At 35.2% G+C, this 23,810-nt stretch overlaps 1 protein-coding gene across 2 annotated transcripts in view; it reads right to left on the minus strand.

Annotated features, from left to right (window-relative positions):
- The window catches only part of LRP1B (LDL receptor related protein 1B), a 1,894,725-nt gene that overhangs the window by 156,824 nt on the left and 1,714,091 nt on the right, over positions 1–23,810 (minus strand). For both annotated transcript variants that reach the window (XM_032286208.1, XM_032286207.1), the window contains exon 67: positions 2,745–2,861. In XM_032286208.1, the coding sequence (XP_032142099.1) occupies positions 2,745–2,861 (117 nt within the window). The remainder of the gene's footprint in view (positions 1–2,744; positions 2,862–23,810) is intronic.

Below are 23,810 nucleotides of genomic sequence, written 5' to 3' on the forward strand. Positions count from 1 at the left end.
ACACATGGTGATATAGGTTGACTTTTATGTCTGTTATATATTTCACTACTTAACAATAGCTAACAATAACTGCCAAATGTAAACCAAAGTGCATACCATCAATCAATAATATTTAGAAAATAAGACAACATATAGCGTGGCCCTAATATATTAGGACCATGTGTGTGTGTGTCTGTGTTTACAATTATTTTAGTAGTTAAAAATAGCAAATATCTTGATAGATTTTAGTAAAGCAATAGTATTTATTTTTCTAAGGCTTGTTTCTATATGGCTAATATTTTGGTGCTTACTATAGATACAATTAAATTATGTTTTCATTCTTTATTGACTGAATTTCTGCCTATGTAGGACTACTGGTATTGTCAATGTTGAAACCTTCCCATTTGTTCTGGCCTATTCAAAATAGTATCTTCAAACCATATTCAATTATCTAGATCCCTTGATCCATCCTCTTACATGCTCTTACATGTTCAAAACATGTGAATATTCTTTGATATTTGCCCTAACATACTGTGACACTCCTCTTACATGCATAAGATGTGAACATACTGTCATACTTGTCCCATATATATGACTTCTACTCTTCCATATTACAACTCTAAAATACTTCATTCTGGTTCACTGTCATCTCTCCTCTGCAACTTCATCAATATTACTTGTCTTAGGCAACAAGCTCAGAGTGAACAGAAACGGAAAGAGAACCACACATAATTGGGTATTTTATACTGGAATGCTTGATATTGGAACCACTTCCCTTGCTTTTTCTTAAGGGCACTGTGACTACAGTGATTTATCACTGAGTTTCCACAGTTACAAGTGAGAGTCAATGTTCTTTCTCCTTGCTTTCTTGTGCCAAAGGCTGACTTTCAGATGTCAATACAATGATATTCAGGCACTTGGAAAACTCCAGCAGACTCAGAAGCAGGCTAGCTCTTCCTTCTTTTCTTATTGTAGCAGTAGGCCAACTTCTCACATATATTCAATCACCCCCTGAATAAAAGTTCTCCAAGACAAAAGTCTCCAGAGTTGGCCTCTCTTTTGCTTTCAACATCCTTCCATTATTAGGCCTTTGCTTTCAGTTATCTTACTGATGATTAACACCAAATATATCAATAACTATGGTAAGTAGACATTTGTACACTTGAGTTCTGGTTTATAAAGAAGCAGAAAGCATCTGAATAATTGTGGTGTTTTTTTGTTTTTGTTTTTGTTTTGTATTTATGCCTCTATCCCTAAAAGTTCCACCCCATCAGAATTTTATTTTAAACATTAAGTGGATCAGAGAACTTCCATAAATAGTGTTTAAACACTGGTGATTAAACAAATCTAAAACTCTATTGACTCTCAGAAATGTTCTTTATCCTTCTAAAGACTATGACCTGTTGGAAGGTATTTATGTGAAGAGGGTGTTATAAAAGTTTCTATATTCAGAGTAGTCTGTAATCACAATAATCCAGAGATTTCGTACTTAATATACTTCATTCCCCAAAACAGGTCAGATTAAGTTTTGAAAGTTATCCAAAACATTAGTTGGTATTTTGTAAGCCAAATATCCAAATGTTTTATTAAGGCTTTCACTCTACTAATTATATGCTTTAATGTAACATATTCCTGTGTAGATTTAGTCTCTGCCTCTGGGGAAATGAATGCTCTTAGTGCAATGAGATGTCTGTAAGAATAGACATTATCATTATTAATCTGCATCAACTCTTCTTGGAAATAGCAGAATATAAATATTTAATAAATGGAATTTGATTATTATCTTATTTCAAACATGCTTGTATAGCTTTCTTTGTTTAAATGACAGTATATAAAAGTGCCAATAGGAAATATATTCATGCCGAATGTGGCAGCTCACGCCTGTAATCCCCACGCTTTGGCAGGCCAAGGTGAATCGCATGAGTCCAAGAGTTAGAGATCAGCCTGGGAAACATGGCAAAATCCCGTCTCTACAAGTAGTAAAGAAAACTAGTCATGTATGGTGGCATGCTTCCGTAGTCCCAGCTGGAAGACTGATGTGGGAGGACCACGTGATCCTGGGAGATCAAGGCTGCAGTGAGTCGTGATCATGCCACTGCTCTCCAGGCTGAGCAACAGAGGGAGACCTTGTCTCAAAAGAAATGAACTCTAGAATCTAGAGATACTGCATATACTGCCATACTGTTCAGAAAGTAAAATTTAGGGATAATTATTGTTTTAAAAATTTATCACATAAAATGCAGAAGACAGATGATAACAATAGTGTTATTCTATTTTCAGAGAAATGCATCCTGAATATATAAGGTATTGACTGCTCTAGAGGGAATAAATAATATTTCACTGAAATATGCTCATGGGTGAATTTGTAGTGTAAAAGGATTTGAGACTGAAAGGAAATGAATACTATTTGTTAAAGAATGAGACGTTTTGTAGTGACTCCACATCATTCAACTCATTGTGGGAACTTGCATCAAGGGTTTCCTGCATTGCATACTAATGGGTTGCATTAAACCTCATGACACTTTCATACCAATTCTGAACACTGTAAGAAAATAACTCCCAGGATGAATATTTGAATAATTCTACCATTTGAGATTCAAGTCAATGTAGTCTGAACATTCTTGTCCAAATGTGAATATATGTATAAAAATGTAAGCCATAGGACAGATGGGTTCGAATTTATACCTTAACGGAACTAAAAATTGCCATCCTGCTTATTGAATGGGCTGTCAAGCTTGCAACATTATTAGGCAAGAGTTACTTACTACAGTTTTCTTCATCTGAATTATCACTGCAGTCATTTTGGCTATCACACCGCCAGTGATCTGGAATACAGTTGTTGTTTTTACACTGGAATTCATGAGGCCCACAAGTCTTTTTATCTGTAATGGAAAGAACCAGAGTTTGCATTGTAGATTTCCATGAAGCCATCCCCCACGATGTCCTGACTGCTATGCCAAATTCATGGCATTTAATGTTTCCTTAATTCAGTTACTGAGAAGCATCCTTAGGAAAAACTGAAGGCCAGTGCCAAGTAAAATTCATCTTTTTGTCTTGTTTTATGTTGCTACTGTTCATGCTTCTTTCACTGTGAGCTAACAAGTAAGAAATTGATTGGATCATCCAATCAAAGTCAACACAAATCTGTTTTAAAAAATCAAAATTGCCTGGGCTTGATGGTTTATGCCTGTAATCCCAGCACTTTGGGAGACCGAGGTGGGCAAATCACCTGAGGTCAAAAGTTCAAGACCAGCCTGCTCAACATGGTGAAACCCCGTCTCTACTAAAAATACAGAAAATTAACTGGGCATGGTGGAGGGCACCTGTAATTCTAGCTACTTGGGAGGCTGAGGCAGGAGAATCACTTGAACTCAGGAGGAGGAGGTTGCAGTGAGCCAAGATCATGTCACTGCACTCTAGCCTGAGTGACAAGAGTGAAACTGCATCTCAAAAAAAAAAAAAAAAAAAATTAAAATTATGCTAAGGAGCTCTTATTCATAATTGATCTGTGTGTGATTAGTTGCTCTTTGTAAGTCCTGGACACTGTCCACTCATACACTCATAGATTATAATAATGCCTTACATGTGTACAGAGTTTGAACACTAATTATATGCCATTTCACATGAACCTTTCAACGTTTCCACCAGGAAACGTATTAACTAGCCATTCACATTACAGATAGTGAAGTAGAAACTTTTGGAAATTTAGAAACTTAATAAATTTTCACTATCATTAAATGGCACAGCCCACATAAAAGAAGTGTGCTTCTACTCCTGATCTAGCGCTTTTACAACAAATGTAACTTACATCTGTATCAGCCAGAATCAGAATGCATGTAATAAGAATTTATTTAAAGTATAAATCACATGTATTTTAAGAGTAATATTAAACTATATATAGCTAAAGCAGTGCCCCATTAAACCTTAATGTGCATACATATAAGTCACTTGGGAATTTTGCTATAGTGGAAATTGGGATTCAGTAGGTCTGAGTTTCTAAGGAGCTGGCTGGCGACAATATTGCCTTTTGTCTATGAAGCACACTGAATAGTGAGTTTCAGAAGTATCAAGATTATGAAATAAGTAACATTAAAATAATAAACTTATAAGACTCAATATACAATTTAGAACACATTTCCCTTTCATGTACTTAGATCAACTCATCAGCCATACCAGAGACAGATGGTGAAGTGCTTCCAGTCTCTGACTAGTAAAATAAATTAGCTAAGGGAGTGGGTAAGTTACTGGTGGTAGTTCTTAAACTTTACTTCAAAAGGCAACTTATAGAATTCAGGCCCAAATAACATTGCAAAAGCAAAAGTGACTTAGGTATACTTATGAAAATTAAATACTGAGCATCTATTGAGGATCCAGCCTGACTCTTAGCTAATTATTTTCATATACATGATCACACTCAACCTTCATAGTATTTTTATGAAGTATTATTTATTTAAGTATATAAGGAAAATAATTCTCAAAATATTTAAACAATTTCTCCAATTTTACAAACATGTTAAATGACAAAGAAGGAATTTATATCCAGCTCCAGCTTCAGCAACATTTTATTAGAGAAATTCTCATGATAGATTCCAAATGCATTTTTCTACTTAAGAAAAATAGTATTGCCTGAATTTCGCTTCCTCCTTTTCTTCCTGCCTGCTAATAATTATTCAGAATATAACCTATGTCCTGTGCAATGTCATATGTTTTATATTATATCCACTTTGTGTTATATTTAACTTTAGATTTAAATATTTTTCCAAATTCTGCAGAATTTCTAATGTAGCATTCTACAGACCTCAGTCAATCAGGAAATCTGTTAGGCTGAATGACCACTGAAAATATGAGGTTTTGTACTGAACAATTTGGATGACTATTTCATTTGTCAGTTATAATAAACTCTGAAAATACTGCTCTAAGTATAAATATTAGTCTTATTTAGTCCTTGTATATGTTGCTTGTACTATTTTTGTTTTTTTTTTTTGAGATGGAGTTTCACTCTATCACCTAGGCTGAAGTGCAATGTCACAATCCCTGCTCACTGCAACCTTTGCCTCCCAAGTTCAAGTGATTCTCCTGCCTCAGCCTCCCTAGTAGCTGGGATTACAGACGCACACCACCATGCCTGGCTAATTTTTGTATTTTTAGTAGAGATGAGGTTTCATCATGTTGCCCATGCTGGTCATGAAATCCTGACCTCAGGTGATCCTCCGTCTCAGTCTCCCAAAGTGCTGGGATCACAGCTGTGAGCCACCTTGCCCTGCCTGCTTGTACCATTTTAAAATAATGTCTTAATTTTTTAGAATATAAGAAAGATCAGAGTGAACAAGAAAAATAGCCCATGTAATCCAGTTTTACAACATTGACCCTCAGGACCCTCAGCACAATTCTCCTTGACTGCTAAACGTTAATATTTGGTACTGACAATCAATTTAATTGGTGTTTTTTTTTTTTCCTAAATCCCTTTCGTATTTTTTTTTCTATATTTAAACATTTGTATCATAGATTGAGTTTAAAAGTATCTGCACCTATTTCTTAACAAAAACAAGTAAGAGCTCATTGCTAAGATTTCCTTTGGGGGCGTGAAGAAATAGTAATGCAGGAAATATTAATTGCTTTATGTAAGGTTATACAAATTTTATGTTTCCAAGTTATTTAACTTTTTTGATCCATGAAATTACTTGTAAAAATTACAAATACAAATTACATAGCATTGTTCTGCATTTCAAACCTCCCTTGATGTCACACACACACACACATACACACACACATGCACACACACAAAGAAACACATTTTAGAGGGGAAACTGTATGAGTAAGGCCTAAAATGTCAGTTCTCAAATTGGCTACCCATTAAAATCGCTTGGGGAACTTTAAAAAATCTCTTTGCCCAAACCATATCCTATATCAAACCAATAAAATCAAACGCTCTGCGGTGGAATTCAGACATCAGTATTCATTAAAGCTAGTCTACGATTCCAATGAGAAGCCAAAATTAAAAATCACTGGCTAAAAAAAATGATGTAAAACAGAACATATATATTTCCACATTATATTACCTCCAGAGTAATTAAAATACTCATATGTAATGTTTTATATTAACTTATATTGTTAAATAGCATTCAAATATCTCATTACTCCCTTTTTCAAGTATCACAAGTATGGAGAAAACAAATATATTTAGAAACTTGCTTTTATTTTAAATATATTATCATGTAATATATATGATACTATTAATAAATTTGATCCTCCTAGAAATGTAAGATGAGAGACGTTTCAATAGTAGAATTACATGTGGTGTATAAAGTAAAACTATTGGTGTTTACATATGCATGGGATATTTCTGAAAAGGGATTTAAAAATCTGGCCCTAGGGATGTCTCTGGAAGGAACACATGGAGAAGTAAAATAAAAAAACAATACTGAGAGTGGAATTTAAGTTTCTCTTTAGACCCAAATGAATCTACTAACTACTGAAAGTAATAAACAAATTTAAGAAGGTAATAGAATATAAGATCAATATATAAATTTAATCGTATCTTTATAGGTTAGCAATAAACAAAAATGAAACAAACTGGCAATGGTATCAATGAAAAAACACATGCCTATGAATAAATCTAGCAAAATTTATGTATGATCTTTATACTGAAGACAATAAAACGTTGCTGAGAAGAATTGAATAATGCCTAAGAAATGCAGATACATATCATGTTTGTGTATTAGAAAATTTAAAACTGTTAAAAATGTTAATTTTTTCTAATGTGATATATAGAATTAGTGTAATCACTGTCAAATTATAGCAAGTTATTTTTGAAGAAATAGATAAGACTGCTGTAAAATTACATGGAAATGCAAAGGTTGTAGAATCATGAAACAGTTATTGGAAAAGAAAAATAAAGCTGGAGAATTTATAGCACCTAATTGTGAGACTTACTATAAAGCTACAGTAATCAAAGAACATAGTATTGAACAAAATAAATAAAGATCAAATAATGTACATATGGTCAACTGAGTTTCAACAAAGACCTCTAGTCTATTTAATTAAGAAAGGCAAATGTTTTAAAACAAATATTACTGAAACAAGTGGTTATCTTTATAAAAAACGTAAATCTCCACCCCATGCCATACATTAAAAAAAGTTGAGAGTATAAACATAATATAAAATTTCTAGAATATAGGAAGATATTCTTATAATGTTGGAAAAGACAAGGGTTACTTGGACAAGCCTCCAACAAAAAAAAAAAAAAAGATTCACAATAAAATAAAAAATTGATAAATTGGACTTCAACAAAAAATGTTTTCCTATTTAAAAGACACCATTAAGCAACTAAATGGATGAAGAACATATTATTAAATACAAAGATTTATCACATACATATCTTGGAAAGGACTGATTTAGAATATATAAAAATTCGTATACAGCCTACCCATTTGCAGGCAAAACACTTAAACAGAAACTTGACACACACACACACACACACACACACACAAACCATATTTTAGTAGCAAATAAAGATTCTCACAATTATTAGTCATCAAGCTAATGCAAATGAAAACTGCAATGAGATACCACTACATCTCTACCGGAACTACTCAAATTAAAAAAAAAAAATGTATCTAATTTTTGTGAGAATATAGAGGACCTAGGCTCTCTTGCTGGTTTTCATAAAGTTTAACATATCTACCATGTGACTCAGCAATTTTACATGTATGTCTTCATCCAAGAACAATAAAAGTAAATATTTATAAAACTAATTTGTATAAGAAATGTTATTGCTATAAACATTCTGATTATGATAAGCAAACTTAGCACGTCAATTAGCTACTAAAATAATTCAAATTGGAATATATTCATAAAATGAAATATTACCAAATAATTAAAAAACGTAAGTTCTTAACACACCATATGTCAAAAATATTTTTAAAGCATTATGCAAATAAAAGACCCATAAACAAAATAACGCATACCATGTCTATGTATATAAAATCCAAATACAAGCAAAACCAATCCATGGTGTTACAAGAATTATTGGTTCTGGATTGAAAGAAACAGGAAGGAACTATCTGGGAAGAAGAGAAGTTTCTGTATCTTGTTTGTATTTTTCTGCTACACTTTGTATGCTGCAGAAAAAAACTCATCGAACTGAATAAGATCTATGCATTTCATTTTGTTTTAATTAAAAATGACCTTGTTATCAGGATTCCAAGGAGTTAAAAAAAATTGAAACAATTACATCATGATAAAATATTATTCATTTAGTCCCTGAATACTTAGGTATTTTCAGAATGGGAAAGTAGTATGAATCACAGAGAACTGCCTGTAAAATAACAAAACAAAACAAAAACAAAAACTTCCTTACAGCCTCAGAATTTAAGCCCCAGAATTTAAATGCTCTATACTAATTAACTATAAGTAACAGCAAAAAAAAAAAAAAAAAAGGCCTATTTTTTTTCAGAAATTCATTTATTTGGCATTTGAGGCTACCATGTATTCATTCTGTTTCATAATTAAAATAAGACAGGATTATTCTATTATTTATTTTCATCAATGACATAAATTTTAAGATATTTTCAAGATTTTGCACATATCCCAAAGTAATGGAAAGGACACCATGGCTGGAGTGAGACTGCCTGGATTGATTCTAGTTGCTACTTCCCTTTTCAACATGTAGCATTGAGCAAATGATCGAACTGCTTGAGATTCAGTCCCTTAAATGATAATAAAAGAAGAATATTTACATATGCAAAAGAAAAGTGAATCTCAGAACCCTAAAATCACTAAGACAAGAAAAAAGTCAAGCTGGGAATTACGTCAGGCAGGCCTGCCTCTCATTTCATTCTTAAATACCATAGCTACAATGATTAAAAAAAAAAAAAAAAAAAAAGAGTTACATACCTCCTTCACAATTTGCTCACAAGGAAATTCCTTGAGGACCTCAAGATATTTGCCCTAAAATAGTTCTGTTGAATTTCACCCTGGCAATCTAAACTGTGAGTTTATCTTCACAGGTGTGGGGGCAGAAGGTCATCTCTCTGTTCACCTGAGACAAATGCATAACTGATTGCTTCCTCTGCCCTATTGCTTATGTAAAAATGCAGATTCAATGAGCCAGACTAAATTGTGTAATCATTGCAAGGATTCAAAAGAATAAATTTTTTGTTTGTTTGTTTGTATTTTTTTGGAGACAGGGTCTTGTTCTGTCGCCCAGGCTGGAGTGCAGTGACAGGATCTCAGCTCACTGCAACATCTACTTCCTGGGTTCAAGCAATTCTCCTGCCTCAGCCTCCCTAGTAGCTGGGACCACAGGCACATGCCACCATACCCAGCTAGTTTTTGTATTTTTAGTAAAGACCAGTGCTTTCCTATGTATCCTAACTACAATAAATGTGAATCAGAATACAGGATATAAATTCTAATGTTATCTAAAATTTCACCTTCTTCAGGAGTGCCAAAGGTGTTATTTTAATCTGTGAATTAACGGATATTTTCATGCTTTCATACTTTCTGTACCATTTTTTTCTCTTAAAAACTTTCTAAATAAACATACGCCACAATTTTTTCCACTAATATCTAACAATTAAAATGTTATATGTAGGACTTTCATATATAACTTTTTTTTTTTCTCAGAGACAGTATTTTGCTCTGTCATCCGGGATGGAGTGCAATGGTGCAATCATAGCTCACTGCAACCTGGACCTCCTGGACACAAGTGATCCTCCCACCTCAGCTTCCCAAGTAGCCTGGACTATAGGCACATACCACCAAGCCTGACTAACCTGTTTTCTTTTATGTTTTTGTAGAGATGGAGTCTAAGTTTCCTACTCTACATTTGCTTTTCTTGTTAGCTTTGTGGCAGACATTAAAATGAATACATTATCTTATTGGGGAAAACGATCGGCTCTTCAATAAGGATGAGATATGAAGCCTGTTGTGTGTATATTTAAATTTTTTGTATATTAAATATGTCACAAAATAATAAATAAGTAACTACCTAAACAGATTGAAATTGTATACTGTTTCACTATTGATTAATGTTTTAGTTGTTTAGAAAATGAAATACCACTTGTAAGTTGGCCATGTGTTTTATTCAGCTGACCAGAAAAAAGTTTGTTACCTTATTTTTTTGAAGTTTTCTATTAGTTTGAAAATATAATGCATAAAACCATTTTAGAGTAAAGTTAGGAAGAGGACCTTAATTTGGGGATTAAGAAATATTAGAGGCTGGGTGCAGTGGCTCATGCCTGTAATCCCAGCTACTTTCTACAAAAGAGATCGAGCCAGGAAGATCATCAGAAGTTGGGAGATGGAGACCATCCTAGCTAACATGGTGAAACCCCGTCTCTACTAAAAATATAAAAAATTACCCAGGCATGGTGGCACATGCCTGTAATCCCAGCTACTCAGGAAGCTAAGGCAGGAGAATCACCTGAACCTGGGAGGCGGGAGGTTATGGTGAGCCGAGACTGTGCCATTGCACTCCAGCCTGGGCAACAAGAGGGAAACTCCATCTCAAACAAAAAAAATAAAAGAAAGAAAGAAAGAAAAGAAAAATATTGGAAATATGGAGTTTTGTCATTCTTGCTACTGTTCTTTTGTAGTTATCATTTGCCATCTTCTATTTCAGGAAACACAATGACTACAAACAGTTGGGTAACAGGTAATAATGTTGGATACCAAAAAAAAAAAAAAAAAAGAATAAATATAGTCATGGAAATACTGAAGTAAAAAGAACTATGAGAAAAATGAAGTTAAGCTTCAGTCATGGCAGCTCCCTGCTTCTTTGATTTCCAGATTATAGCATTACAGAGTCAGAAGGATGGAGTTAGAACTGGCAAACTTTCTTTTGTAGAAGACCTCATCTTCTCTTGGGTCGCAGGTTTACTACCTGTTAACTATCAAAGCATGACCTTTTATAGATAAGTCATTATTTTCTCTTTTTAAATCAACCTTGTGCAATTTTGTTCTCTCATTCTAAAGACTCCTCAACATCTCTTTTTTACATTATAAGGAAAAAAAAATAACTATATATGCTGTTTTGCAAATGTTCTAAATCTCCTTGACTGATTACAATTTCCCTCAAAGTGGTGACACACGTGAGAAGAAATATTCTCTGCCTTCTTTTCTGTAGCAGGTAGGGTTTACTGGCACATTTTTTTTTTTTTGTGGATATGCACGTAGTAAATATATAACATTCTTATTGTTTTAATCAACTTTAATTTTTGTTTTGTTTTTGGAAACTACTGTTCTCATACCTGGTGAAGCTGTTAATTCTGGATTCCTACCTCCAGTACCACAAGGGAGAATGGCCTGACCTAGGGTGCATACCACCTTCTGCTCTAGAGCACAGTTGGTCCATGGTAATTTATGGCTAAATGTGATAGATCATTATGTTTTTATATTGGAGAGGTATTGAGGAGGCAGTACAGGTGGCCAGCTGAGGTCTTCAGGAACTGACATTTCTATCTTCTGCTCCACCATCCATGACCACTAAAGCTCAAGCCATAACCTTGCAGACCAGAGGAAAAGGGACAGAAGGACAAAGGAAGAAGCCCTTCCATGTTAAGAAAATTACCCTTGAACAATTTTCTTGGAAGTGCCACATAACACTCTGCTTCTATCTACATTATTAGAACTTAGTCACATGACAACACCTAGCTATAAGAAAAGCTGGAAAATGTGATAACTTATGGATTGCAATATGTCAAGCTAAAAGTGAAGTTCTGTTTCTAAGGAGAAAACAAAAGTAAAATGTATAAAAGTCAGTAATTAGAAGTTTCTGTCAATAACCTAGAAAGGTCAATGAAAGTTGTTTGAGGTCATTTCTATAGATTTTGAGAGATTATTTTTCTCCCATTGAGATTGTAAGTATCATAACCTCATATTTCTAGGAGTCACTTTAAGAACTGGTGTTTTAGAAGACACCAATAAAGACATACTTATAAGTGGAGAAAAAAAATGAGATTGGTTTCTAATGATTCTCTGTGAATAGCTGGATCCAAATTCTGCCCCATGTCAACACTATCCACTTCTTGTAATCAAAACTGAAATTCCATTTTACCATAAGTTTGTGTTGGATTTCTGTAATTTACAGACAAATTTTGACTAATGGGAACACCAAACTATTTTTATTGCTTAAAATATTACAGGCTCCTAATAGTAATGTTTTTATCTGTATGTGTTGACTTACATAATTCACAGGCTATTTTATTGGTTTATAATTACCTGAATAATGCAGTCCCTTAGTACCAGAAGAATCAGAATCAGTTTTGTTTTTAAAAGGGATTTGCAAACCCACGCTTCCACAGGGGTTGGTACAGCCACCTTTGTTTCAGCATCGTCTCTACATGACATATGCTATTACAGCATCTAGTGATATTGATTATCTGAAAAGTTGCAGGTTACCCTACTTTGTAAAGTGTTTGGTGGATCTGAAAATTAATTTCATGTTACTTCACATCCATCCGGGCAATATTCCTCAAGGGGCACTTACATGCACAACCTGTTCTTCTAGGGAAAGTGGGAGGATATGTGGACATACCAGCAGTTAACAACAATGCCAGCTGCCGCTTATCCCAGTGAGATCCAACCACTTCTGTTTTGTTTCTGAAATTTTATTCTTTAAAACGTTTATGCTATTCTTCCAGATAGAGAAGAGAAAGGCTTAGAAAGTAAAACAAATTGCCAATGACATATTTTCTTTATAAAGAGGTGAATCTATAAGAAGCTAGCTTTGTAGAGGCTCCAATAATGACATTTTTTAAATTGCATGTCAGTGCAATGTAATATTCAGCAGAAATGTTTTGGATTCACTTTATGCAGTTTTAGAAAGTGTCACATTACATTATGTAATGCCATCTATTGCAGTTGACAAGAATTTGTGATTTCTTTCTTATTTAGAAATTTGTGTTGTAGCTTTGTGATTATGAAGGGGGTAAGGGGGAGGGGAAAGTAGTTACACTCTCATCTTTTGCCAATATATTCTAGGTCATCTGCAAAACCCCTGCTATTCCATTCATCATTCTCTTTTCATCAGCCTGTAGTCTTGACAAATTGTACAGTAATTTTGTACAAACAAATTAGCATTTGTGAACCACAAGTACAGAGGCATAATATAAATCTTGATAACACAGAGGCATAGATAGGGTCTTCAGAGTCATTGTTGAGCTCATGTTACAAATTCCGGCAGAATATTCTGGCAATTACATTTAAGCTCCTTCAACTAGCTTAGAGTCAAACAAAATAAGTCTCTTTTATTTTCTCCAAATATTTATTCTATATTTTATTTTAAGAGCAAAGTAAATGCATTAAAAGTTTAGTCTACTAAAATATCTTAAAATAGATAGCTGCTTATATTTGTCTAGCTTGTCTGAGCCTGTTGATCAGAAGTACCATACCATTGCTTAATTCACTTCATATTTTTGGATGAACAGATTCAGACTTTTATTTAGTGGGAGGCAGTGAAGCAAAGCATAAATAACTCAAAAGTTAAAGGCAGAACTTCATTTGAATCCTAGTTCTGGGGCTGGCTCCAGCCAGCATATAAACCAGGGTGATTATTTATCTTCTTTGTGCCTTTGTTTCCTCTACTAAAAGCCGAAAGGAAATACATACAGCATCAATTTAATATCTGACATGACAAAGAGTAACTAGTAAGAGTTAAGCAATAGTAAACACTATTTAACAGCTAGTTAATAAGTAGTATCTAAAAAATTAAAAGATCTGAATTATACTATAAACTTTACCATCAAGTTATGTTAATTTTGGAGGAAGAACAGTAATATTTTATTTATTTTTATTTTTTATTTCAATAAGTTTTGGGGAAACAGGTGGTATTTGGTTATTCGAGTTAAGTTTCTTAGTGGTGATTTCTGAGATTTTAGTTCTCAGCACTGATTTAGGTCCTTTACATTTACCACCTCATTGTTTTAAGTGAATAGATACTACTACAATTTTGTAAAGCATCCCATTCATTTTACAAGCAAATAACAAGTATTAGCGACTTGCTCAAGGTCACACACTATGAGAATCATAGAAGACACTGATCCTGTGAGGTACCAGATTCTCCTGAAAAATGTGGAAAGTTAGAAGATCTCTAGAGTGTTTTAAATAAATATATGCTTTGATTTTATTATATACATTTATTTTTAACTATTTAGTCCATAAAATTTCATTTTAAACTTTTTTTGCTAATCTTTTTTAAGTTCCAGGGCAACATGTGGGCTGTGTAGGTCTGTTACATAGGTACGTGTGTGCCATGGTGGTTTACTGTTCCTATCAACCCATCACATAGGTATTAAGCCAAGCATGCATTAGCTATTTTTCCTAATGCTCTAATGCTCTTCCTCCTCCCTCTCCAACCCTCAAAAGGCCCCAGCGTGTGTTGTTCCCCTCCCTGTGTCCATGTGTTAATTTTACTTTGAATTAGACTTGTATTCCTTGGAAAGTGGCACTTATTTCCATTACATAAGTAACATAAACTTTTTGAGAAATTTAACACAATGTAATATAAAAAAGTAGAAACAAATTGCCCATAGCCATTCAACATAGAGACAAGCTCCATGACATGTTTCTGACTATGGAAGTAAATAAATAAAATTTTATAAATTGCACATTTCAGTAAAAATTATATAGAAATAATTTTCTAAGTTATTAAAAATCTTGACAAATGTCATTTCTATGGCTGTATAATATTTCTCTTGTAAATATACCCTAAACAGTTATCTACAGTTTGTCATTTATGGGTTTGTGTTTTGTTCTTTTCTAATTTGAATAAGGAAGATAAAATATTTGAAATAAAATACTTTTGTAAGTTAAGGATGTGGATATCTGTTTCAAAAGACTGTTCTTTAGGGATATTCACCACATTTTTGTATTTGATCTTATTTATATTTTTATCTTGTTCTGTATACACTCTAATGCTGCTTGTATAGGTGCTAAAATTCTTAGATGCAATCTAACGTATTTGTTATTAGCAAAAAAAATATTCTTTCTGATTGACATCTTTGAAAGTCTTTCTCATGAAGATTAATCTTTAAACTTATCATTCATGTTTGTTTGGAGTTTGTAATTATATAAATCAATAATTATGAACAGGAAGAACCATATTACTCCTTTTAGTAATGTGGAATAATTTATTTTGGTGAGTTTACAACCACAGTTAGCAAATCTTTCTTTGGGATTATAACCCCAAGGCCAAAAGTGAAGAAAGAGGGGAATACAGAGAAAATTTTATCTAAATTATTATTTATCCACACACATATATTAGATAAACATTGCTAAATAAAAACCCAAGGAAAGGGGAGATACCCATCTTATAAAATAAAGAAAAAAGGACATAGACACAGATACACATCCAGTATGCATATAGATACCTGTTTTATATGCATACAATGCATACTGCTAGTGACCTCTGGAACCACACATACAACACATGAACACAAACACACAGAAACACATATACTGCAGAGATGGCACTATCCGGCAGATTCTCACAAGAATCTGAATTTCTATTTTGTTTTCTTTTTTTTTTTTTTTTTTTTTTTGGAGAATGGGTGTCTCTCTGTCAACCAGGCTGGAGTGCAGTGGCGTGACCAACGCTCATTGCAGTCTCCAACTCCTGGGCTCAGGCAATCCTTCTGTCTTAGCCTCCTGAGTAGCAGAGATCATAGGCACACATCACTATGCCCAGCCATGAATCAGAATTCTTATGTAATTATATTTATCTTTGAAGACTAAAATTGTATCTCTAGTTGAATTCCAGGAAGGGCAAATTCTGAAACTGAAGAAAAATTTTCCCATATTATCCTTATTTGTTTCCCTATAGATTCATCTCCATGAAACAATGCATCTAAATGTATAAGTGGTATTGAATGGAATATTTTTTGTTGCAGTATTATAGGGGGTGTGGGGAGGCATTAGAGTCAGAGTTACATTTTTTTCTTTTTAAGAAAAATCTCAATTTTTCTTTAAAACTCCAAATCTTTTACCCACCTAGAAAGTGAATAATAAATTCAGTTGAGAACGTTAAAATTAAAAATCTGGTAATGAGTATCATTGAATAGTAAACCACTAAAATGCTTATCTTGGCTGGGCGCGGTGGCTCACGCCTGTAATCCCAGCACTTTGGGAGGCCGAGGCGGATGGATGACGAGGTCAAGAGATCGAGACCATCCTGGTCAACATGGTGAAACCCCGTCTCTACTAAAAACTACAAAACATTAGCTGGGCATGGTGGCACGTGCATGTAATCCTAGCTACTCAGGAGGCTAAGGCAGGAGAATTGCCTGAACCCAGGAGGCGGAGGTTGCGGTGAGTCGAGATCGTGGCATTGCACTCCAGCCTGGGTAACAAGAGCGAAACTCTGTCTCAAAAAAAAAAAAAAAAAATGCTTATCTTTCTTTAACATTTCTAACTGATCTTTTAGATTTGATCTAAACCTAGCGCATTAATACTTAAAAAGAGAAGGTCGACACACACACACACACACACACACACACACACTACTTATTCAATGTGCCCTTAGTTTTTCAGGATATTTGATATTTTTAAATCTTTTATTAAAATATATTTACTTTTTGTGTATAAATCCCTAGAGAATTGCGCTAAAGCAGAAATACTTTTAACTTTCAATCACTTCTGCTATTGTCTGGCATAACTGTTTCTCTTACATGTTTTTTACACTAAATCATTTCAAATGTTACCCAAAACATGTAAAGCATTTAATTATTCTTTTTATTTGTTTTCCTTTATAGATAAGGATGCTAGTATGCATCTAGAATACAGAATTTTTCTTAGAGAAGCCATGGGTTTATACAGCTTACAATGCTAAAATATATATATATATATATATATATATATATATATATATATATATATTGCTTCTTATCTGGAGTACAGGCTCTCTGAAGAAAAAGTGCATTTTAGGAACACCATTGTCTGGTGGCCAATTTTGCTTTTTGGTAACCTACTTAAAGGCTCCATTGTCAAATTATCTTTTATTTCCATTTGTAGAATCATTGCAACAGAGCAGATTACACAAAGTCAGGATAAGATCTAAGGACCCAAATGGCAGTCTGTAAAGACTTTATGGAAAAGCTAATAGAAAGAAGGGGAAACCGTTATGCTAGATGATAATGATCAATAGTTACGTATCTTAAACTATGATACAGCTATCTGGATACGTAGTAAAGTGGTCCCTTGCCCCTGACACACTTAGACAGTCTTTGGTATTCCCTTTTGTCAATTTTGTGTTTCCTTGAAAATAAATGTAATGTATTTTAAAATACGATTTCAGTTGAATACAAAGTTTTGGTTGATAATTTGTGGTTAGAGCAGAACAAAAACAACATCTTGAACTGTTGAAAGTCCCTTAAATGTAGAGCTTTTGTTAGGTTCTTGAACACCCATGTGAGGATGCCTCTTCTGGTGTATGGATCTGAAATATATGATGTCAGTGCCCCATCTACACTCCTTGATATTCGCCAATTCTGTCCACACTGAGCAAATGGCTTTTAACTACAAGTACATGCAACTCTGCCCGAGCCCAGTCTGGAAGTTCACATCAAGTCATTAATCACTCCACACTCTCTTCCAGAGCAGCCCTGAACCAATGACTGACAGTAGTTGGTGAGAAAATATTACAGCCCTGTCTCTTGTTTGGGGTAATCCTGAGAATTCTACACCATCTCTCAGAGTTTCCTGGTAGTATGAATCTTGTTCCTGTAGTAACATAGTTGATAATGTCCCCTCTATTGGGTTTCTTCCTTTCCCTGATTTACTTCCCCAATCCCCTATTAGTGGTTTCTGGAATCATCTCCCAAATATACCTCTGTACTCATATCCTTGTGAGTACAGGTTCTAATTTTGGGAACTCCCAACTTAAGACAAGATTTATGCAATCATTTATTCAACAACCATGCATTGAAGGCGGAGGACTGGAGGCAGTGTTAGCATGCCTCTTCTACTTGGAAGGAGAGAATAATTTGTTAGAGATTCACATTGAGACCTTTTTTCTAAAAAGCAATGCAGGAACTTAACAGAAAAAAACAAAATAACCCACAGAGACTTTGAAAGAAGTGCCAGACAGAAACCTACATTGCCAGGCAGGAAAAAGCTCTAAGTACCCAGAGTGTGACAGGGGAAGAGGCTGCCCCCAGGATACCCATTCCAACTGGGGAACCTGAAATTTCAGGTCACAGGGGAAGGCCTTAAACCTTGAGAGCTAGAACTGATTTAGAGAGTGGTGAGAAACATAAAAGTCAAAGCAGCAGTGGGAAGTGCCTTGGGGGTATTCTCAGTCTCAGTGTGAACTGAGGAAAGCCATTCCTTATTACATCTCATAGGGAACCTCAATGAAGTCTGCCAACTAGCTCAAATAGTGGCCACAGGTTGAAAGAAGCTCTGAACTGAATTTTGCAGTGTAACCTTGGGTGGGGATGAAATCCCTTCGTCAGAACTCGGGGGCTAGTGGGAAGTACACTGCAACCATGAGTGTAGGAGCCAGGTGCCTGGTCTTGTGAGGTAGATGGGGAGTGACATGGCCTGAAATCCTCTGTTGCTTTCTCTGTAGGGAAAGCTTATGACCTGGGGCAAGTTTGGGTTCTGAGTACAGCCTGCCTGAAACTTAGTCCAGTGCTGTTAGAGTGCTATTGGAGTGCGATCTGCCTTGCTAACTGCATGGAATCTAGGTGAGGTTTACTGCTGCCTGCTGTTCCCTATCCCTTTCATGAACTCTTCTTTGCAGCCAAGTCAGTTGTGTGTTCTCCACTGGAACATTATTGCCTCTGTGGCTTGAGAACTGCCTCCAACCCCCAAAAGGGATTGCAGCTTGCCCCACAAATGGAGAATAGGGTGCAGACCCACCTGACATAGCCCCACCTGGCTGTGCATCTCCACCTGCCCGGGTAGCTTAACACAAGGGACATAAACTTTTGGGAGCTCTATGCCCCTGTCCATCACCTGAGAAATGAGAATACCTCCCCTGGGCAACATAGAGCAAGCTCAAATCCCACTGCTACTACCGCATCAGGTGCTTTTTCGCAAGCACCACCTCCCGGCAGAAAGCCAACTGACACTGTCCCTTATAGCATCTCTAGGTAGAATAACACAGTGCCCGGGAAAAAGAAAACTGGTGTGCAATCTCAGCGATCACTACTGCCTGCAACACCCTGGCTAAACAGGAAGTCCTAAGTCTGTCCATATGATAAGTTCAATACTATTATAATCTGCATTTAAGAAAGCCAGCACACTATCTGTAACTAAGGAAGCTCACGGAGTCCACATCACTACCTTGCCACCCCCATCACAGCTGGTGCTGATACCCACTGCTGAGAGACTTGAGGACAGGTCATATCACTAGATTCCCTGCAGACATTCCCCCAGCACCAGCTGGGAGTGTGGGAATCCCACTTGATGGCTAAATCCAGAAAAACAACAGCAATCACGGTAGCCTGGCTCTCAGAAACTCCTACCCCCAGAGAAAAGGGGAGAGTACCACATCAAGGGAATATCCCATGGGACAAAGTAATCCAGATGGCATGCCTTGAGTTCCATATCTTTCTGCTGTTGGAAGTTTCTTTCAGCAGAGATATAATTGCAGTGCTGGGCTCAGCAGGAAATGTCTGCAGCTCTATCCCAAAAATCAGGAACAGTCTTGGAGAAGGGATCTCTTTTCTTCCCTTGTCCACCACTGCAGACATGGCTGGGGCTTCTCCCATGGAAGCTTGCCATCATTGCACTGTAGATTGCCTTCCTGGAGAACTTCATGGTGACTGCATCCCCACAGGAGGAGCACCCTACAGATTCAGGCTTGCATGAGAGGCAGATTTTCAATTCCTCTCTAGTTGGAATAACAACACTACTAGAGAAGAAGATGTGCCTTTCTGATCTGAGTAGCTGGAACACTGGGAAAGGAGTAAGTCTGGGAGGTGGATAGCTTTCCTGTTGGCCTGGCAGGGGAGCTGAGGTGACCCCCACTCTTCCTCCTGGTAAGACCACAGTGTGTCTAATCGAAAGCTACCCTAGCCACCCTCAAAAAGGCTGGGACCTCTGACAAAAGTGCGTATTGCATTTATTCATCTGCTTTAGCTACAACTAGTTTCTACTCAGGGATACTTCCTCTACTGTTCTGAAGCTGGAATCATCAACTTAGTAAATAAAATATGTCGTAGGCAGGTGTTGAACAATGAGAACACATGGACACAGGGAGGGGAGTGTCACACACTGGGGTCTGTTAGGAGGGGCCAGAGGTGGGACAGCGGGGGGAGTGGGGAGGTTGGGGAGGCATAACATGGGGAAAAATGTCAGATATAGTTGACGGGGGATAGAGGCGACAAAGCACATTGCCACACGTGTACCTATGCAACAATCCTGCATGATCTGCACATGTACCCCAGAACCTAAAGTACAATAAAAAAAAAATAGGTTCAACTCTCTGAGTTGAATGGACACACAGCAAATAAATAAATAAATAATATATAAAATACCGAGGAAAAATTAATAAGATAAGCTTCAAGAGACCTCTGCCATTCCAACCCCTTAGGAGACTGTGTGCTTGCCCGCATACCGAGTACATTGCTACTACAATCAGCATATGAGAAAGCCATCATACAAAGAAGACTATAATCAAGGAACTCATACAGAGTCTTCACCTCTAAAAGAATCAGGAACCAAATTAGGCTATATCAAACTACAAACATTAAAGGTACATACCTATTGGGGAAAAAGAAATTTAAAAAGCACAGTCAAATCAAAAATAAATTTTCAAAAATATTAGAAGAATTAGTCTGCGCAAATGAGAAGAAACCAGAAAAGTAATTCTGACAACATGATAACATAGGGTTTTATGACACCTCCATATGTTCACACTAGTTCCCCTGCAATGGATCCAGAACAAGATGAAATCTTTGAAATAATAAAGAATTCAGAAGGTTGTTTATTAAGCTACTTACGGAAATGCCAGAGAAAGGTGAAAAACTATATAAATATTTTTAAAATAGGATATGAATAAAAAATTTTCTAGAGAGATAGTTGCCATGAATAAAAACCAATGAGATCTTCTGAAAATGAAAGAAGCAATTAGGGAAATATAAACTGAATTGGGCAAGTTTCAGCAACAGACTGGAACCAGGAGAAGAAGGAATTTCAGAGCTTGAAGACAAGGCTTTAAAATTAATCAAGTCAGGCAAAGAAAGAGAAAAAAGAAATAAAAGAAATGAACAAAGTCTCCAAGAATTATGAGATTGTGTAAAATGGCTAAAACCCATGCGTAATTGGTGTTTCTGAGAGAAAAAAGAAGGCTAGAAGATTGGAAAATTTATTTGAGAGAAGAATTGAGGAAAATTTCCCTGGCCTTGCTAAAGATTTTGATATTCAAGTACAAGAAGCTCAAAGAACTCCTGGAAATTTACTGCAAAAATTTATCACCAAGACACATAGTCATCAGGCTATCAAAAGTCAATATGAAGAAAAGAATTTAAGAACTGTGAGACAAAACATTAGATAACATAAAGGAAAACCAGACTAACGACAGACTTGTCAGCAGAAACCTTACAAACTAGAAGGCACTGGGGACATATCTTTAGCCTCCATAAACAAAATAGCTGTAAGTCAAGAATTTTGTATCCAGCAAAAGAAAATTTCATAAATGAAGGAAAAATATAGTCACTTTGGACAAACAAATGCTTAGGGAATTTGCCAAATCAGCAGTACAAGAAATAAAAAAAGAAACTCAAAATCTTAAAACAAAATCTGGATCTTGAAACGAAAGCCTTGACATAAAAATGGAACTTCTTAAAAACATAATTCACAGGTTTTTTTTTAAATAATGAGACAATAAAGAGTATCTAGGTAATAATTAACATGATGAATAGATCAATACCTCACACATCAATATTAATGTTAAATGTAAATGGCCTAAATGCCCTACTTAAAAGATAAAGAATGCAAAATAGGTTTATAAAAATCATTCAACAAATATATGCTGTCTTCAAAACACTCGCCTAACACATAAGGACTCATATAAACTCACAGTAAGGGGTGAAAAATATGTCACACAAATGGAAACCAAAAGCAAGCAGTAGTAGTTATTCAGATATCAGACAAAACAGACTTTAAAAGCAACAATGGTAAGAAAAAGTCAACAAAGAAACAATGGACTTAACCTATCTCTAGAACAAATGGACTTAATAGATTTTTACAAGACATTCTACTCAACAACTGCAGAATATATAGGCTTCTCATCAGAACATGAGGCATTCTCCAAGATAGACCATATTATGGCCACAAAACAAGTCTCAATGAATTTGAGAAAATCAAAATTATATAAATTAACTTCTCAGACCACAGTAGAATAAAACTAGAAATGAGTTCCAAAAGGAACGCTCAGAACTATATAAATACATGGAAATTAAACAATCTGCTCCTGAATTATATCTAGGTTGACAATGGAATCAAGATGGAAATTAAAAAATTCTTTGAGATGAATGATAATAGTGACACAAGTTATCAAAACCTCTGAGATACAGCAAAAGCAATGAAAAGAGGAAAGTTAATAGCATTAAATATGTACATCAAAAAGTCTGAAAGAGCACAAATTGACAATCTAATGTCACACCTCAAGGAATTAGAGAAGCAGGAACCGACTAAACTCAAAGCCAACAGAAGAAAAGAAATCACAAAAATCAGAGCAGAACTTAAGGTTATTGAAATAAACAAAAATACAAAAGATAAGTGAAACAAAAAGCTGGTTATTTGAAAACATAAACAAAGTTGAGAAATCATTAGGGAGATGAACCAAGAAAAGAAGAGAAAAGATCCATATAAGCTCAATTAAAAATGTAAGTGGAGACATTACAACCAACACTAGCAAATCATTCAAGACTATTAAGAACACATTTATGCACACAAACTAGAAAATTTAGAGGAAATGACTAAATTCCTGTAAACATACAATCCTCCTAGATTAAATCATGAAGAAATAGAAACCCTGAACAGACCAATAACAAGTAGTGAGATTGAGTCAGTAATAAAACTGCCAACAGCAAAAAGCCCAGAACCAGATGAATTCACAGCTGAATTCTATTAGACACTCGAAGAAGAACTGTTACCAATTCTATGAAACTATACCAAAATCTTGAGAAACAGAATCCTCCCTAAATCATTTTATTAAGCCAGGATCACCCTAATATCAAAACCAGGATAGGACATAACAAAGAACTATAGACCAAAATTTCTGATGAACATAGATGCAAAAATCCCCAACAAAATACTAGTCAAATCCAACAGCGCATCAAAAAGATAATTAATCATGAGCAAGTGTGTTTTCATACGAGGGATGCAGAAATGTTTTAACATATGCAAGTCCATTAATATGATATATCACATAAATAAAATTAAAAACAAAACCATATGATCATCTCGATAGATGCAGAAATAATCATTCAATAAAATTTAACATTGTTTTACAATAAAAATAATCAATAAACAACATAGAAGAGACTTATTCAAAATAATGAAAACCATATATGACAAACCCATAGCCACCATCATATTGCATGGAGAAAAGTTGGAAGCATTACCCCCAGAGAGCTGTAACAACATAAGGATGCTCACTTTCACCACTTCTATTTGACATACTACTAGAAGTCCTAGCCAGAGTAATCAGACAAGAGAAAGATATAAAAGACATCCAAATTAGAAAAGAGGAAGTCATACCAGTACTGTTCACCAGATATGATCAAATACCTAGAAAACTCTAAATACCTATTCAGCAGGTTCCTAGGACTAACAAACACATTCAATAAAGCTTCCTGTTACAAAATCAATGTACACAA

The sequence above is a fragment of the Sapajus apella genome, unplaced genomic scaffold (assembly GCF_009761245.1).
Source record: "Sapajus apella isolate SASKATOON/1434 unplaced genomic scaffold, GSC_monkey_1.0 scaffold18, whole genome shotgun sequence".
Taxonomy (NCBI): Eukaryota; Metazoa; Chordata; class Mammalia; order Primates; family Cebidae; genus Sapajus; species Sapajus apella.